This window comes from Condylura cristata, unplaced genomic scaffold (genome assembly GCF_000260355.1).
Source record: "Condylura cristata isolate star-nosed mole 26May11 unplaced genomic scaffold, ConCri1.0 scaffold00010, whole genome shotgun sequence".
Classification (NCBI taxonomy): domain Eukaryota; kingdom Metazoa; phylum Chordata; class Mammalia; order Eulipotyphla; family Talpidae; genus Condylura; species Condylura cristata.
Genome location: NW_004567111.1, coordinates 58,785,028 through 58,799,060, shown reverse-complemented (window position 1 = coordinate 58,799,060; position 14,033 = coordinate 58,785,028). Strand labels below are relative to the sequence as shown.

The 14,033-nt window shown below is 39.3% G+C and overlaps 1 protein-coding gene across 1 annotated transcript in view; it reads left to right on the top strand.

The window, feature by feature from the left end:
• The window catches only part of LOC105853456, a 38,507-nt gene extending 29,581 nt beyond the window's left edge, over nucleotides 1-8,926 (top strand). Inside the window, exons 10-11 of the mRNA XM_012723146.1 lie at nucleotides 6,973-7,107; nucleotides 8,526-8,926. Of these exons, the coding sequence (XP_012578600.1) occupies nucleotides 6,973-7,107; nucleotides 8,526-8,723 (333 nt within the window). The 3' untranslated portion in view covers nucleotides 8,724-8,926. The remainder of the gene's footprint in view (nucleotides 1-6,972; nucleotides 7,108-8,525) is intronic.
• Nucleotides 8,927-14,033: the final 5,107 nt, after the last annotated feature.

Genomic DNA, 14,033 nt, shown 5'->3' with positions numbered 1-14,033 from the left:
AGACATACAAGGAATCCGCATAGGAAAAGAAGAAGTAAAAATATCACTATTCACAAATGATATGATAATATACATAGAGAACCCCAAAAACTCCACAGAAAAACTAATCAAAATAATCAACTTTTGTAAAATAGCACGATATAAAATCAATAGATAAGAAGAAAAAAATAAGAAAACCATCTCTTTTTTAATTAAAACCAAAAAATCAAATACTTGAAAATAAAACTAACAAAACAGGCAAAGGGCTTTTACAAAGAAAATTATAAAACACTGTTTAAAGAAATGGAAGAAACAAATAAATGGAAAGACATCTCCTCCTTATGGACTGGAAGACTTAACATCATCTAAATGGCCAACCTACCAGAAACAATTTGCAATTTCATCACTATCCAATAAAAATCTCAATGACATTCTTCAAATAGAACAAATATTGATGAAATTCATATGGAGCCACAAAGTACCTCAAATAGCCATAGCTCTCCTTACTTAAAAGGAAGGAAATGGAAGTATCACACTCCCAGACTTCAAATTATACAACAGCACCATAATAATTAAAACAGCATGATATTAGAACAAAGACATACTACAGATATCAGTGGAACCAAATGGACAGCTCAGAAATAATGCCCCATATTTATGTACAAAAAATCTTTTACAAAGTACCAAAGACTATGCTATAGGACAAGAACAGTTTGTTCATAAGTGGTACTGGGAAAACTAGCAAAAGATGAATCTAGACCACTAACTCACACCATGCACAAAAATCAACTCAAAATGTATAAAAGAACTGAACATAAAGCCTGAAATCTTAAGACATATAGAAGAAAACATAGGTAAAACACTATAAGACATACATCTCAGTAACACCTTTAAAAACCCTTCCCCCAAAGCAAAGAAAATGAAAGAAAAGATAAACACCTGGCACTACATAAAACTGAAAAGCTTCTGTACAGCAATAGAAACATTAACCAAAACAAAGAGTCACCTTACTGATTGGGAGAAAATTTTTGCAATTCACACAACTGATAAGGAATTGATCACAAAGATATCCAAACAACTCACAAGACTCAAGAAAAACAAAGCAAATAATCCAGTCAAAAAGTGGGCAATAAAACTCAAAAGACACTTCTCCAAAGATGGAATGCAAATGGCCAACAGATATATGAAAAACTGTTCAACAACCCTCATAATCAGGGAATTGCAAATCAAAACAACAAAGAAATACTACCTTTCACCACTAAGAATGGCACATATTAAAGAAACTAACAACAATAAATATTGGGGAGGATGTGTCAAAAAGGAACTCTTCTACTCTGCTTGTGGGAGTGCAAACTAGTCCAACTACTATAGAAAGCTATGTGGAGGCTCCTCAGATTACTAAAAATGGAGCTGCCAATTATCTAGCAAGTCACTCCTAAAGATGTACCCAAAGGACTCAAAAACATTAATTCAGAAGGATACATGCCACCCCTATATTTATTTATGCTAATAGTTGGAAACAACCCAAATACCCCAAAATAGATGAGTGGAGCAAAAAGATGTGGTACATATATCCAATGGAATACTATTCAGCCAAAAATAAAAAAATAATAATCTAATGCTCAGTGAAAGAAGTCAGAAAGAAAAAAATATATTAGATGGTTTCACTTATAGGAGAAACATAGGGAAACCAAATAAGAAATCAGGGGGGGAATAATAACAATTTTTTAAAAAGACATCAAAAACAAACAAAAGTAGTCAGACATTTATAAATCAGAGACATTCTTCAGGAGAGGGGGAGAGAGAAAGTACAAAATAAAGGCATGATGAGCACAAGGGACTACGGTGGTGGTGCTTGGGTGAATTGATGGTAGAAATTCTATGGGGACTAACCTGATGTAAATATGTGCAAATAAAGAAATTAAATATTTTTAAAAATTAATTAAAAAATTGAGCCAGGATGAAATAGACAACTCAAATAACCCAATCACAAGTGCTGAAATTGAAAGAGCAGTAAAACATCCTTCTCAGGAACAAAATCCAAGGACCAGCTAGCTTCTCCTTGGAATTGTACCAAAATCATTTTTAAAAATCTAATATTTATTCTACCCAAACTGTTCAAAACATTGAAGGAGGAAAACTCCCCAACACATTGATGAGACCAATATTACCCTGATCCCAAAATCAAACATAGTACAAAAACAGAAAAGTATAGTCCATTATCTCTGATCTGATGAATAGAGATACAAAAATCCTCAACTAAATTCAGGCAAAGCAAACACAGCAGCATACTAAGAGAATGTTTACCACAATCAAGAAAGCTTTATCCCAGGGATACAAGACTGATTCAACATAAACAAATTAAATATGTGACCCATAAGATCAACAAAAAATAAAACAAAAACATGAAAAAGAAAAAAAGAAAAGCATTAGAGAAGATCCAATTTATGAAGAATTAGAGAAGATCCAATTTTTATCCATTTATGATAAAAACTCTCCAGAAAAGGGAATAAAAGGAACCTATCTAAATATAAAAGTTATGTATGACAGTGCTATTGCTAATATTATACTCAATGGTGAAAAGCTAAAAGCATTTCATTATGACCAGGAATAAGTCATGAATGTCTACTACGACTATTAATCAACATAGTTTTGGAAATATTAGCTGAAGCAATTTGACAAGAAAAAATACATAAGAGTTGGAGAACAAGTGAAATTGTCACTGTTCACTTAGAGAAGAAAAACTCTGGAAATAATAAATACAGACAGTAGGTGGTATGATGTAAAATCAACACACAAAATCCAGTAACACATCTATATGCAAACAATGTATCAGGAGAAAAGGAAATAAGGAATAAATTTTCATTTATAATCATAGCAAAAGAATGAAGTACCTGAGAATAAACTTAACAAAGGAGGTGAAGGACCTGTACAACAAAATCTTTAAAACTCTGTTAATCCGTACTCATTAACTGGAAGAATTAACATCATTAAAACGGCTTTCTTGTTCAAAACAATTTAAAGATTAAATGCAATAGCTATCAAAATATCAATGGCATTATAAGGAACTAGAACAATTATCAAATTTACATGAAACCACAGAAAGATCCCAAATAGCTAAAACATTCTTGAGAGAAAAGAAGGAAAATGGAAGATTATACTTTCTGACTTCAAACAATATTACACACCAATAGTAATAAAAACAATATGGTACTGGAACAAAAACAGAAATTCAGACCAATGAAATAGAATTAAAAGCCCAGATGAAACTGTGTACATTTGGACAGTTAATCTGGTAAAGGAGCTATAGATTTACAATAAAGAAAATATAGCCTCCTAAATAAAAGATTCTGGGAAGCATGATAGTCACATGTCAAAAGATAAAACAAGACCAATATTTAATTCCATAATTAAAGGAAACAAAAGCAAAAATATACAAGTTGAACTAAATCAAACTTAAAAGCTTTGTACCGCAACTGAAACCATCATAAAAAGACAACCTGCAGAATGGAAAAAATATTTGCATACTATACAACTGACATGAGGTTAATCTCCAAAATTTACAAAGTACTTAACAATCCAACAACAAGGAAGCAAACAACCAAAAATGGGCAAAGGACCTTAACAGACACTGTTTAAAGAATACATTTAGATGACCTTCAGGCATATGAAAAAAATATTTAGCATCACTTTATTATAAGATAACTGAAATTTAAAGCTACATTGGGGTACCACTTCATCCCAGTGAGAATAGCCCATATATAAAAAAGAATATAATTAACAAATGTTGGTGAGATTGTGATATAGAAAAAAGGAACTCTCATCCACTGTTGTTGGGAATGTAAACTGGTACAGCCCCTGTGGAAAATGGTGCTGAAATTTAGCAAGAAAATAAAAATGGAAATTACATATGACCCAGCAATACCTCTCTTGGGTATTTATTCAGATAACATGAAAACTCTAATACAAAAAAATATATATCTATGTACATGTACATAGCAGCACTGTTCACTATTGTCAAGCCATGTTATCAACCCAAGTGCTTTTCAAGAGATGAATGACTAGAGAAACTGTGGAGTTGTGAATAAAGATGAAATGGTGGCATTTGGAACAAAATAAAGGGACCTGAAGTGATTATGCTGAGTGAAATCAGTCAAAAATAAAAGAATATAGCAGGTGGTTTCACTTATCTACAGACTATAGATGCCCAAAGAATGATTGTTTGCAAACAATGGAGGGAATTAAATATGAACTTGGAAAAAAAGAAAGATAAAGGTTGCCAGTGGGAACAAGGAAACTGCTGAATAGGATGGGGCAGGAAGACAGATATGGATGATTTGGTGGAGGGGAAAAAATTATGCAAATAAGCATTATAAAAAAAAAGCCGGCCCTCCCTGGTGGCGCAGCGGGTTAAGACACAGCACTGAGAATCTGAAGCCACTTCCGCATGAGTTCGATTCCCGCCTGCCCCGGAGGTGACCACATGGCGCGGCAGACCTCTCCTGACCCGCCCGCTGCTACCCTCAGCAGTGTATTTCGTCCATCTGCCTGTTCTGCTCCCCGCTCTGTCTCTGGTGAAGCCTCTCACCGCCCCTGAGCCTCTGGCCTGTACCCCAGTTCTGTATGCACAAATAAATAAATCTTAAAAAAAAAAAAAACGCCTATAACATTTCCTTGTGCTCTAAGGGTAACTTGAAAACTCACACAGACTAAAACTTATAGTTTAATCATTAAAATCAATATTGAGTAAATAATAATAATAACATTAGAAAAACCAAAGTTGAGAAAATATCCCAGAACAGAAAATCTCCCAACTTTTGGTTGTCAATACTAATTAGCAGAAGCCACCCATGAGCTTATGTGAAAGGAAATAGAAATATGAAGAAAACTGATCAATGTTCTAGTCAATAGGGTAGCCTCAGAGATCCCTGTTTTTGCTCACTCTATCAACACAAGTGACACCAGTACTAGAAGCATGGAAGATCTTACAAATTCCCATATGTATCCCAGGGCAGGGATAGAATGGGAAACTCTTTCTACGGGGAGAACATTTTTTTCTTTTCCCTGTACATGGAGATGACCTACCACACATTGTAAGAGACCAGGACACAATGGAATTACATGACATGGAAGCCAGTGACAGTTTTTTTGTCATTCCCATGCTAGATAACACTTAAATTTCAACCTCTGTATGTCTTAAATTTCCCAGCTATTTGCTTTTTGGTGCTACATTTGACACAAATTTCTACAAACGCACTACAGAAATGTCTGCCTGTCACCCATCAATCACATTGTATTTCCTCGAGACTTTCTTCAGTTTCTCTTTTTCTCCATAATGTTCCTATTCTCTTATTTTTGCCATATGTATTCTGCTCTTTTGTCTTCAGTTATACTTTAAACAAGGTCTCTATGGCCATCATGTTCCGATGTCATGCTTATCTTAGTGTCTTGGGAATATTTTTACTATGCCTTTGGCACTTGGGCTATTGGTTTCGTTCCATGTTTTGTGTTTTTGTCAATGAGTCATCTTTGGGGGAATGTCCTAGTTAGGTCTCCCTGTGGGCAGTAGTGTTGGTCCTAACTCCCATACTAAGGGTTTGCTGTTTCCAGTGTTATTTGCCAGATACTTTGATGTTTTTCATCTAGGAAAAGCATTCTCCTCCCAAAGTTTGCTGTGCAGCTTTATGGTTCAATTTAGCAGTTTTGAGCAAGAAAACTACTTTACCTCAGGGATTTATATTCCGGTTGGTTTTGAGTTCAAAGAAGGGATTACCCGTTTCTGGATCCAGACCTTGCTTAAGTATCCCTAAGGGACCAGTTCTCTGATGTAAATGGCCTCAGATCTCAATGTCTCCCCAAGGTAGGAGGTTATGTCTCAGCTTCTAAGGAGGAATACACCTTGCCTCCTACCCCTGACATATCTCTGGTCTTGGAGAATTCCACCTAGCTCCACATTTATATTTGTAATTGTCTGGTGTTTTATATGTAGAAAAACAGGTGTGTATTCCATGACAGCTGAGTTTACCACAAAGTTGGCATGTTATTTTCATCATCATGGTCACACTGGCCACAAAACAGCTGCAAGGAAGGAAAGTAAAGGGATCTGAGCCACGCAAGTCAACAAGATTTTACAGAAATCTTCCAAAATCCATCCCTTCAAGAATTTTTTTTCTTTTTGTATCTCATTAGCCAAAATTTAGTCAATACAAGATAATTGGAGATAAGCAATTTTTCACCTGGGCACACTAAAACTTCCAACCAATTGAGCTGTGTTAGTTAGAAAGCCTACCATCCTCCCTAGCAACCACAATTTGTCACAGGGCCCTCTGTGAGCTGCTGTCTCCAGTCCCCTGTTAATTTCCAATATTTAAGCATCATCCACTTTTCTGAACAAAGTCCAAACTGGATTTTGACTACTTTGCACAACAACCTCCACAACCTTGGGTAACACTTGACACTTGTTCTGTATCTGCCATTCTTGATAGACTGCACTTAGTCATCCTAGAATTCAGCATTGGAGACTCAAATCTTTCTTTACCTTTTAGTGGGTAGATGGACAGGCAGACAGATGGATTGATGGATAAACTGACAGATGAACAATGTTCCACTCTCCCATAACTATTGAGTTTAACAACATGCTATTTCCTTTACCTACCATGTTCTTCTATAAGTCTCCACCTAGCTAATTCTTGTCCACACATTTTCAGCTGAGATTTTCTCTCTTCTAGAAAGTTCTCCCTGACCACACCTGCCTGGTTTAGTGTCCTGCTTTTTGCTCCTGTTGTCCATGTGTCTCTCTACTACAGCCTTTACTGGGATGGATTGTAAGTCAAGGTTACTTAGTCTTTAGGAAAGACCTTGTTAAGAGCAGACAGAGCTTCAACTTTGTATGCACAAGGCTGATGCATTGCCTGTCATGGGCCAAAAGCTCAAATGAATTTTTAATGAAACTAGTAAAACTGAAAGTGATAAATCCATTTTTTCTGTTTCTAGAGAAAGATACAGCAGACAGAAGATATGTTAGATGAGTTGAATGAAGAATTCTTTCAGCTCTCTTCTCAAACCCTAGAGCTCCAAAAAGAAGACAAACCAGGCAGACCAACTCTAAGTGATGACAGTACACTGCTGGTAAGCCCAGTAGACTAACATATCAGCTCCTGAAGTTTCCATAGTCATGGTGGTATCATGGTGGGGAGATGATGGAGTCACAACCATTTCATAGAGAGGGGTTGGGACCATAGCAGCTAGTTCTGACCAAAAGGCCTACCAAATAAAGTTAGTTTGTTCTGTTTGGCTTGACATATGGAAGACTGACCCAAGAAGATTATTGCCCCTAAAGACAGGGAAATACAGTCAAATTAGATTTGCTTGGTCTCTAAGTGATAAGCTGGAAAGAGCATAAAAAGGAGTAATAAATACAGTTGTTCCTGATGCAGCCTACTTGATAACATATGGTCTAGAACAAGAAGTTTCCAGGAGATACATCTAGATTCCTCCCCCATCTGAAGGTAGGTTTCTTGAGGCATAGACATAAGTGATTTTGGTGGGGGAAGGACAAGAGATAGAAATGATAATTCACTATTACCTGCACTGACCTCAATAAAGCTTTATTTACTGAAGTAGTCAACCTGTGGCTTTGGGGGTTTTTTTATATTTATTTTTTTATACAGCATTTAAGTGCCATTTCTCTTTACCTAAGTTTTTTGCTATGCCAGTGACTTTTCCTTGAGTTCAGTTCCACCACAACTGAGAAGAATTTATCTGTGTGCAAATAAGACAGCAGAGGAAGAGGGGAGCAAAAGGGGAGTTGTGTGATATATAATATGCATGGATGCATCCCTAGGGGGGCTGCTTTCAGAGTGAGCCTGTTTCTTGGGCCTTCAAGGATCCCCTGAACCCTCAAAGTGAGGTATCCCCATAAAAATCACAGCTGATGTCAGCCTCCATGTTCTTGCTCTGCCCATCTATTGCACTTTCCATGAACTTCAGCTAGACTCCTTCCAAAGAGGTCACCGGTGCTGAGGGTTGGATGCTCTCTAAGCAACCACTTTCTGCCTGAGACCAGCAGCTGTGACAAAGTGAAGGCACCTCCTATTAGTCATATTGAAGTATTCAAATGATAGTGATTTGGGGAAGACAAAGTAATAGGGAAACTGTTTGCTTAAAAAGACATTATATAAATATCCCTGGTATTAAGGAAGGAAAAAACACAGTGAACTCAAGGACTATAAAATGCTGCAAGATTTAATTATTCAATAATTGTTCCAAATTGTTAACCATGACAATTGTGTAATGTTATAATTAGTTGTTGTTGTGCATTAGCGTGCCACCATAAACTCAAAGAACACTGTGTTTTTATTAGTTAATGTGAGGTCAGTCCCTGAAGGTAACTTCTGGCATCTTCCCAAATGTTGGGTTGGGTGTTGATCCTGCAGAATGACAGGGTCACACAGGCCACCTGGTAGATGCAGAACTCTCAGGGGTCACATCCTTATTTTCCTTGTTTTGTTTGAATGACTGCCAGGTTGTTCTCTTGTGTGTGGCAGAGAGAAGAGCCTAACCCAAGAAGAAAGGCTCCAGGAGCCTGGGTCATGCTGTGTGACCAGGCCCTGGTGCTGGAGGTGAGACGAGCCCACCTGGCTGAGAGGATCAGAGATTTGGAATGGGAGCTGTCCCTGTTCCTCGAGGTGTCAGATGGCCAGGCACAAGCAGGAGGGTGCTTGCTCAGCCTGGGGGGACACTGAATCACACAGGATACTGCAGCAGCCATAGGAAGGAGTGTCAACACATGAAGGACATGACCAGGCTGATATTAGTCCTGGTAGGAAGGAGTGGGAGTCTGAGGGACTGGGCTTGGGTGTGTGTTTGGTTTTGTGGCATGTTCCTACCAGGTAACAAATGGTCCCATTCAGAACCTGGACATCTGTCATAATTTCTTCCTGTGATTCTTGGGGTGAGAAAAAATAAAGTCACCCCAGTAGAGAAAATCTACTTGTGTCTCCATTACTGATTCCGCCCCCCCCCCCACAAGTCTCTCATGAAGGTACTGGTCATTAGGTATTTATAGTTCACACCAAATATTCCCCAAAGCTTTCCAGGGGCGAATGGATTCAGAAGTGAGAAATGCCTGGGAGAAGCCACTGCTCAAGATTCACACCCTATCTTTTGTTGCTGCCGAGTCTTCCTGGGGACCTCACATGGACAAGTATTCCTCCTGGCTCTGAGAATCCTCTGGAGGAAAAACAGGTGGCCATGTTGGGCTCTGAGGACCTCCAGAATGGGGGAAACTCCACTTCCCCAAGTCCACCTGCACTTCCCCCCTCTGTGCCTTTGCCAGAGCAGCCTGCATCCCTTCCTCCCTTTGTCCTGCCTATTCTAACTGAGAATTTCCATCTCAGAACTCACCTTAGGCAACACCCTCCACAAAGCATGTCTTGAATGCTTCCTTAATGTCTTTGTGCTTTGAATTCTGGTGTTCTTATGTGGTGTTGGAATTCTGTTGTTTGTCTTTTTCTTGTATTAATCCATTAGCTCATTAGTTTATGCCATGTTTTATCTTACTTTCTAGAATAAAGTTCCTTAAATGCAGAATATACTACACACACTCATACATATATACACACGTGCACAAAACTTTGCACATATGGTGTATCAGGTGACCCTGAAATGCTCCATGAATATAACTGAACATATGGGTACAGCCAATAACTGAGATCACTGGTCACTTGCCACACCATCACCCAGAAAACTGTACAGAAGAAAAAAGTACCAAGACAGGGAAAGGCATTCAAGGGTGAGGGAGATAAAATCCCAGGTTGCAGCCTTAGGGACAACTTCAAGAAGAGACTGCAATTGAGCCAAGCCTTCCAGCATTTGAACATGGATATCTGGAGAAATAGAGCATTGCAGCTTTGTTAGGAGATGAGAGAGATAGAGGAGAGACAGAACAACAGGCAAATATAAGACAAAATGAATCAGGACAGAATCAGTGCAGGAAGAGGAGCTTATAGAAGAAACTGGGTGGAAACAATGTCCCAAAGTTCTGGGAATCCCTGACTCCTGGGCTTAGTACCAGTCCCCGCCAGTGTTGCTGTGCCATTGCCACAGAACTCTATCTGGCAACTTCTACCACCCAAAGTTGAGTGATCCTCACTGCAGCTAGATTGAGTCATAACTAAACTCTTGGTCCAATGTGTGTAATACACTCTGGAACTGTGCTCTAAGCAGGGCACCAGGCATCTCAAGATGTTGTTTTGGGGGAAATCAAGGTATACACCAAAGTCATGGAAGTGAGAGAATTCATCAGAGATAGAGTGGAAAACCAAAAAGGCAGATTTATTGGCATGCCCTACAAAGATGCAAGGGGTGAAATGGAGATATCATCTTTGCCTAAGGAAGGGCCTGAGATGCTCTTTTATACTCTCTTGGTTGCTAGTTTGTGCCACTTATCTGCTGGGATGTCTGGCCTTGTATGTCAACCTTTGACACAGAATATGTCCTGACTCTGCTTCCACACTCCTGGACCTCTGCAAGCCCTGGAGAAGAGGATGTTTTTATTCCCAGTTCCCATGGCAACTTTATTGATTCCTTTATTTCAAGCCTCCCAAACTTACCTTCTGGGAAAGAAGGGTTTAGTTAATAACCTTAGAAATAATACCCTTTTCTCAAGAAGACAATGACAAATTTTTGGAAATGGGGCAAAGATTTGACTTCTGTAGCTTCTTCCAGATGAATTTTGGGGCATCGAAATGGCCCTGCCTTGATTATTGTCATCTTAGGAAAGTGGGGAATGGGTGCAAAAGGCAGCAAGATGGTCACATTTGGCTTTTAGGCCAGGGTCAATTTTAGGTGTTAGGTTAGTTGTTCTGAGAAACTATGGTGGGTACCAGTTGTCCAAAATGGGCTGCCCAAGAGTGCAGGTCCGTGTGTTCTGTAACCACTTGTACCTCTAACACTTAGTACTTCGTGACCAGAGTTGTACTTTGAATGGGAATTAGGGGTACCAAGGATGGAAAGTAATCAAGATAAACAAGACCAAGTGTCCTTTCAAGAATTCCAACCAATACTGAACTGATCATATAACTGGCGGGCTTGGTTTGGGGAATTACTAAATGTGTTGTTGAACCTGTCTGGACTCATTAATCCAAAACATTTTTTTCTTAACACTCATTGTCCAGTGCTGATAAAATCGAAGGTTTGTCAGTTTTGTAAAACTACACATGCAGTTTTAGTAAATTGAGCTCTTTTTACATGACATCAAGGGAGGCTGCTATTTGTTTAATTGGCCCAGGGTGGCTGAATGATTGTCAGGCTCCTGATAAGGCCTATAGGGCCTTTTCTAGAGATAGCCTTGAGTGCCTGCAGTAGCTCCTGGCATGGGAGACTATACAATTCTATGATTCTCCTACTAGAATCAGAACTAGCTGGACTCTCCAAGTCCTGTGAAGTTTGGCAGTAATAGGGACAGCCCCCATCTCAGATGAGTAAAATATGGGAGAATATGGACCAGGGTGCAGGTGCCAGTCCAATTGATTTTGTATCAGAAGCACAAAGAATGCCCAAAGAGAAAAGAAGACACCTGGTATGTCTAATATACATAGTTCCTGTCCTTGGGCTTTTATGAGTAAACTTAGATTGGAATGTGGTGCCCTATGAAACTATAGACAGTATTAACACATGAAGTTGTATTACAGGGAGGAGGAGAAGGAGCTGGACTCCCAAAAGGCAGTGCTTTAAAATAAGTCAATAAAGAATCTTCTTTGAGTCATATTAGATAGTTGGATACAACTTGTAGAAACCCTGTTCATGTTAGTTAAAGTAGAAAATGGGTTACAGGACAAGATAAGGTGGTAAGAGCAGGATTTCCTTAAGTAGAGGAGTAAGGAGGTATAGTGAGGTGGTCAGTGCCTTCCAGGAGGTTTCCTATGGTAAGACTACTTAGATAAGTCTATATGTGAGATTACAATTTAGGGGATTTATGATCCATGGAGTGTTATCTTGGGAAATTAAGACTAGAGCAGATATAAAGTAAAGCTGGATGTTGTAGGCATAGCCTGGGATAGATAGGTCCCCTAGTAGTTGTGAGTTTTGTTTGTCTCCCAAGTATGCATAATTTCCTGTGTTTTGTACAGTGTAGTGTATGAACACCAGAGAGATGAGCTCATGTCCACTGTGGCTGGAGCCATAGCCAATGGGGGCGGGTTGGGGGGGGGGGCGTGAGACAGATTTGGATAGGCAGACAAGGCTATCTAGTAAAACACCAACAGGACATAAATTTCAAGCAGGAGTGAATGAAGCTTGTGGTCCCTACTGGGCAGATATAACTAATTAGCATGGAATATTTCCCAGCAAGTAAACCCTATAACCATGCACTTCAGCGGCAACCTATTCAGGCCCCCTTCCTGCTATAGAGAGTTTTTCTATCACTTAAATAAACTTACTAAGCTCATTCCTTTCCATGGTCTGTGTCCTCAATTTTCTTGGGCATGAGACAAGAGTCTAGCCAAGATGGTACCACACCCTCATGGTAAGACAGTAGTTAATCAGCCTTTGGAGAGATGAGTTTAAATTAAATATTGGTGGTATTAATGTTACAATTTGGCCATAAGCAAGGTTAAGGTGAACAAGTAGAGGAACAGAGCTGCATAGAAAGACATAATACAGAGAGGACTTTAGCAATTATTCCTAAGATGGATTCTGATGTGTGAGTATATTTTACTTATCTGGTTTGTGGCTAAAGAGAAAGAAACCTTCTTTAATTGGCTCACACATGTACACTGAAGGGGGGATTTTTCAGTAGAAGCAAGCTTTGACTCCAGATAGATGTGTTCATACACCATGTCCCTGGAGCTTGACCACTGTTGGTGTGTGGAGGACTTGAAGAGTACCCATACAGACAGGTTGAAGGAGCTTTATATACGAGGCAAGATTTTAAGGAGGATGCTGTCTCCTGGACAAATCTTAAGTGGGGAGAAAATATCTGGCCTAAGGCTGTTAGCATCTGGAGAGTCATGGGACTTAATAATTAAAAACTTTTGTATGAGTCCCTTTCCAGTCTCTGGTTTGAGGGGATCCTGTGGCTCCTGGGGAAAATATAATTGCCCCTAACAAGGGTAGTTAATGTATCTTAGCCAGGAAATGTAGTGTCCCAGAGGTCTGGAGGTCCCAGAATGGGGCCTCTATTTTTATCACCTAGAGTGGTAGCTAAGAAAATCAATAGTTGCTGTGGAGATTTTACTAATTCTACTAAATACATTTGGAGTTGGTTATGATGTTCCCTCCTAATGTTAGTGGGAATAACGAGGGACATCCCAGGGACCTCCAAACCTGCCTTCTCTAAAAAGCTTCTGCCACCCACCACATAAAGACCAAACATACTTAGAGAGTAATAACTTTAATAGAAAATTTTGTTAGAATTGGTGTGCAACAGAAAGAAGATAATAGTTTCCAACTAATCCCTAAAGTTACCCATTCCCTCATAGGTGAAGATCCAGCCAAATAAGTTTGTGCCAAAGCAGAACCACTGAGGCCCAAAAGCTTGCCACAAACCGAAGTCACCTTCTAGAGGGAACACATCAGAAGAGGCAGAAGGGCCAACATAAATCTGGAAGGGAAAGAGTGAAATCAAAATCCAAGTCAAGATAAGGGTTGCCAGTGTCAACCTCTCTATACTGTTTTTCCATGTTTCCCAAGACTCTGTGACAGTACAAGGCAGAGAAACAAGTGTGACTTCTTTACATGCCTCTTTGCATAATGTACTTTGTCGGAGACTCTTTGTCCCTGATCACGGATTATTGGGGGGCAGAATAGGCAGGGTCTTAAGATGGGAACAGCGTCAGCGAGCAGAGATTCCTAGAAAAGGGGGGAAAGGGGGGAAAAGGGGAGCAGGTGTGAGGAAGACACGGGAATGGGAGCTGGGTGTAAGTCTTCCTGCTCTGTCTTCAGCAGAGGTTTATTTTATACATTTCAAGCAGGCAGAGGGATGACATTAGCATATGAAATGAGCTGAGATCACAATCACCTTTTTTCTAAGAATAGTCTGGGGTCATTTTGAC